The following is a 4,598-nucleotide window of genomic DNA, read 5'->3' on the forward strand; positions in this document are numbered from 1 at the left end:
AAAGAAAATACAAACCAATTCCAGCTAACAAGTGAAACCTCTATTAACACAAACCATTGTTTTAAGTAGCTTATTGTAAATACAAAGCATGCTTATGTTATAACAAAGCGTTTAATTAATTTCCCTGTTTACCGTATAGCATAGGATTTTTATACTATATAATAAAAAGCATGTTGCTCGAAAACTATGGGTAATGCAAAAAACTAAAGCTAGATTTGGATTCAGCTCATAAAAATCTATAAAGATCAGCTATCAAAGTAAAAAAAGTTTTTTTTTTTTAATTTTTCGTTGCCCTGTGTAATTTGAGCGCGAGAACTTTCGTGGACGGCAGTAAATTCGGGAACTTTATTACGAATATTTCGACAGTTTACTGATAAGATTTCTGCAGTCGAAGTGTCATTACTCTGAACGCCGTTTGACTTCCCTTCCTGCGTATCGACTGGCGAGTGTTCATCATCTCAATTACCGTGGGTGATGTTGTTGATTGGCTTCTCATCAGTGTAGGAAATGACAGTTCCACTAGTGAACTAAATATATCGAACTGAAATGTGGAAAGAGTTCAGGGATTACAAACCGACTGACTGTAAGTAATGGCCTCCGTTAATTAAATGTCTGTTTATACGGTGAAGTCTCTGCAATACATTTCACGTGACTCACACAGATAAAATACCATTGTTTACGACAGGGTTTTTTGATGCTCTTTATCTCACCTAATTTCTGCCCGATTCCTTAGCGAGCATATTACTAGAGTTCTATCGTAAATTAATTACTTTTTACAAATCATAACAAACTTCATATTAAGTTTTATTATTAGTCTGTTATTTGTGGTTTTTACACATTAATGACATATGGCGCTTCATTACTCGGCGTATGTAATATTAGGCCATAGTTTCACAGAAGGAAATACAGTGACCTGACAAGAAACTCGGAGGAATACATAGCGTAATGTTGGCATCGTGTTAAACTTGCGATGAACAGCCTGTAGTATACATCGCTAACAAGGGAACGTCATTTCCAAGCACTGCTACAACCTATTTCTTTGGCTCAGAATCACTGTTTGAAACATTTCCACATGGCTTTTCGCGCTTTGTGGCTTATGAAACTTTATACTTGTGTTTTATTGCGATACATAATAAATGAAAACTATGGTTATCCGTATATATACGATCTTCGTGCAGAGCTAAAATCTTTGGTCTGCGAGTAGTATACAACGTAAGCATCTCTGATATCGAAGTTCTTTGTAATCGCTACGACAGATCAGTCTCCTAACGTTCCCGCAAGTATGTGACGTCAAGAGAGAAAACGTTGAAGTCTGTTATAAATTCTGCCGCGAAGTGACAACGATTAAAATGCAGCATCCGACAGTGAATTCTCATAAGAATGAGGACACGTCCACTTCTCTGGAACAGAGGGAGGACGTACACAAACTTCCGGACTTGATGCGTCAAGCCCGGTATCGCAGAGTGCTCTTACCGTACTTGCAGTACAAGAAGCGCGAGAGGTATCAGCGGCGAACGAGGCGTAGTAGCTGGCCTGCAGATACCTACTACAACAACGGCACCAGCATGGACACGTGCAAGAAGAGCATGTATTCGTACGTATTCGCCAACAAGAACCTTTCAGACATGCTCTATCACACTGTCGACGAGCTGAAGTATTTGACACATTCCCAGTCTGCTCTCATCTACCTTTACGACGTGGACCTCGATAAATTAATTCTAGCTCCTCGCTATGTGAAGAGTGTTCGTTGCATGGTCACCCAACCGATAAGAAAGTACTTAAACCTCTCCTCGTACATCGCTTTGGAGAGGAATTACATTATAGTAGAGGACGTGCTGAAAGAATTCCGCATTCCTGAAGGATTTGGCCAGTACGGTTATTCTGAGGAAGGGACTCTCATTAAGTCCGTTTTAGGAGTTCCTATCCTGACGGCGGATGAAGAGCTCATTGGAGTGGTGGAATTCTGCAGGAATTTTCGTCAACCATCGTACAAAGACTGCGAAGCCGAAATTGCGGTCTCGTCCATCGGGTACGTCGGGGGTGCGATCGATCAGCACGCCAAGTTAATTCAGTACAGGAGACACATCGCGTTACAGAATTTTCTGAGTGATTTGACAAAAAACTCTTGCCTCCAGGAAGTCAGTGCGAACGAATTGTTGCCGAAGATAGTGGGGCATACGAAAAAAGCGATCGACGCAGAATACGTGTCCTTTTTGATAATTGACCACGACTACGAAGAGCCAGTGGCAGATTATGTAGTGGAAACCGGGTTTGGCGGCCTAGAAGATGGGTACTCGACGACGAAGAAAGTGAGGCTCGATCCGAACAGGAGTCTCATGGCGATGGTCGTGGAGAGCGGAAAAACTATTAACATTCTAGACACCGAAACGGATAAGCAGGTCCATATGAAGCTCGACTTGGAAAGCGGATCCATCCGTCGCTCGATTCTCTGCATGCCTATTACTCTCGACGGAACGGTCTATGGTGCAATCCAGCTGATAAACAAGAAAAATACCTTATCGTTTAATAATTCCGACGAGAGTCTGCTATCTACGTGCTGCAAATATTGTTCCATAGGACTTCTGTTTCGCGGTCAAAAGGGAGACGCGAAGCGATGGAAAAATGTGATCCTGAATCTGGAAGAGATGATCACGTACTACATGACAAACAATCCATTCGACTACGATACCGCGATACCTCCTATGGTTAGCCGGGCACAAGCTGACGAACTAATCAGCTTTAGATGGGTGCCCAAGGACGAGGGAAAGAGAACACTTTCTGCCGTAATGCACATGTTATCGGAGCTGATCGAAGATTGCAGGAATAACGCCTCGGTCTGGCACTCGTGGCTGATACGCGTAAAAAAGTGCTATCGCTTAGAGATGACTTATCATAATTTCATCCAAGCTGTAATTTCATGCAACACTATGTACAATTTGATTGCTCGCAATAAGCAAATGTTTACTCCGACGGAAATACTGGCTCTGCTGATAGCTAGCTTGTGTAACAATGTCGATCACCAAGGTCTGGAAAACACATTCTACCAAATGAACCAGCAAAGTTTAGCGCAAATATACGAACAATTTTCATTAGAAAATCACCACTTCAATACGACAGTGTTCTTGCTGAGATCTGTGGATCTATTTCCGCGCTTGCAAGATGAGTACGAAGGCGATTTGCATCAGGAAATTTATAACTGTATCATTTCGACGAGTTTAGAAAGGAGCTTTACATTCAAGGAGAAACTAGACGAGCGGTTGGACTCCGGAAATTTCTCTTGGGACTCCGAGGAAGACAGGGAGCTCGTGAAGAGTTTGATGACATTTTACAGCGCAGTTTCCCCACAGTGCAAAAAGACAAAACTCACGTACTCGAGCACCAGAGCGCTTTATGAGGAGATTTACAACCAAGGGAGTCTCGAGAGTAGTCTCGGTTATAGCATCATGCCGAACGCGGACAGAGACATGAAGGAGTACATGGCGGACTACCAGCTCGATTTCCTGAGGAGGATATGCTGGCCGATGATGGAGACGCTCATTAGAGTGTTTCCGAACGTGGAGCCGCTGCGCAGGCTGCTGTCTGAGATCATCGAGCAGTGGGAGGACGAGGTGCGCAACCGTGAGATCCCCGTGTGGCGCGCCTCTGCGGCGTGGAAGCGAACCATTGCCGCCCCGTGGCGATCGCCGCCTCCCATCGCCGCTTTCTCAGCGCGCTTCGATCGCCACCTCCGCCGCCAGTCGGGTAAGAGCAAGGGCCCCGACAAGCCCAAGGTCAAGCTCGTCTTCAAGATACACGAAGGAAACTGGGATAAGTGGATCACGAAAATAGGCTAGCAGTGTGACAATAGTCTTCTGGAAGTGTGTGTGCCGGCGACCTGCGTTATTACGGCGAAATTAGCTGTGTGCAGTGGCTGGAAATGCTCAACTTAATTTGCGCACGATATTGCAAAGATACCAACTGAAAGACTGCCGAGTGACAGAGATTCGGATGAGCATAGACAGTGTAGACTACATCGTTCAGTGATGGCCAACTACAAAAAGGGAAACGAGCACAAATTATTGTGACAATAAAACATTGTTAGGTAGGATCAAATCAGAAACAATAAATTTTTGCAAGCATATTTTCTCTCTAGATAACAGCATAAAATGTAGCGAAATAAGCTCATCATAAGCTGCCGGTTTTGACCATTGACGTATTGAGCACGCGACTAACGACGTAAACAAAATGGCGACTACTGGACGCACGTTTATCTTTGCTCCTCTAGGATGGGTAGCATTCATCTCACTCTAGGTGAGGAGAGCCCTACGTCATAGTGACGTAGGCACACGTCATCAGGAGTTTCACGAGTTGTCCTATCGACTGTTGTGTGCGTCTTGAATCTGCACTGTTATTTGTTTATGTGCTTTCATTGTCCTATTGTCCGGTGTTGCTAGCGTGTGCGTCGTTCTGAACATGGGCTCTAACGGAGATGATAGAACTTTCGAGCAGATCCATGAAGATAGTTAAGATTTCACTATCTTTCTTAGTTGATTTACAACACGAAGGCAAAATTAAATGGAACTAGATGGTTTAATGTTTCCAGCAATATTCGGAATTAT

At 43.8% G+C, this 4,598-nt stretch overlaps 1 protein-coding gene across 1 annotated transcript; it reads left to right on the forward strand.

Moving 5' to 3' along the window:
• The first annotated feature begins 1,072 nt into the window (after positions 1 to 1,072).
• Positions 1,073 to 3,833, forward strand: LOC126235122 (cAMP and cAMP-inhibited cGMP 3',5'-cyclic phosphodiesterase 10A-like). Its single transcript, XM_049943855.1, has 2 exons — positions 1,073 to 1,192; positions 1,257 to 3,833. The coding sequence occupies exons 1-2, from the start codon at positions 1,073 to 1,075 to the stop codon at positions 3,831 to 3,833; spliced, it is 2,697 nt and encodes an 898-aa protein (XP_049799812.1).
• Positions 3,834 to 4,598: the final 765 nt, after the last annotated feature.

The sequence above is a fragment of the Schistocerca nitens genome, chromosome 2 (genome assembly GCF_023898315.1).
Source record: "Schistocerca nitens isolate TAMUIC-IGC-003100 chromosome 2, iqSchNite1.1, whole genome shotgun sequence".
NCBI classification, from domain to species: domain Eukaryota; kingdom Metazoa; phylum Arthropoda; class Insecta; order Orthoptera; family Acrididae; genus Schistocerca; species Schistocerca nitens.

Coding starts and splice junctions, on each gene's coding strand:
- LOC126235122 (XM_049943855.1), top strand. CDS start 1,073: ATGGCTTTTCGCGCTTTGTGGCTTATGAAACTTTATACTTGTGTTTTA. Junction 1,193..1,256: donor GTGCAGAGCTAAAATCTTTG/GTCTGCGAGTAG, acceptor TCGCTACGACAG/ATCAGTCTCCTAACGTTCCC.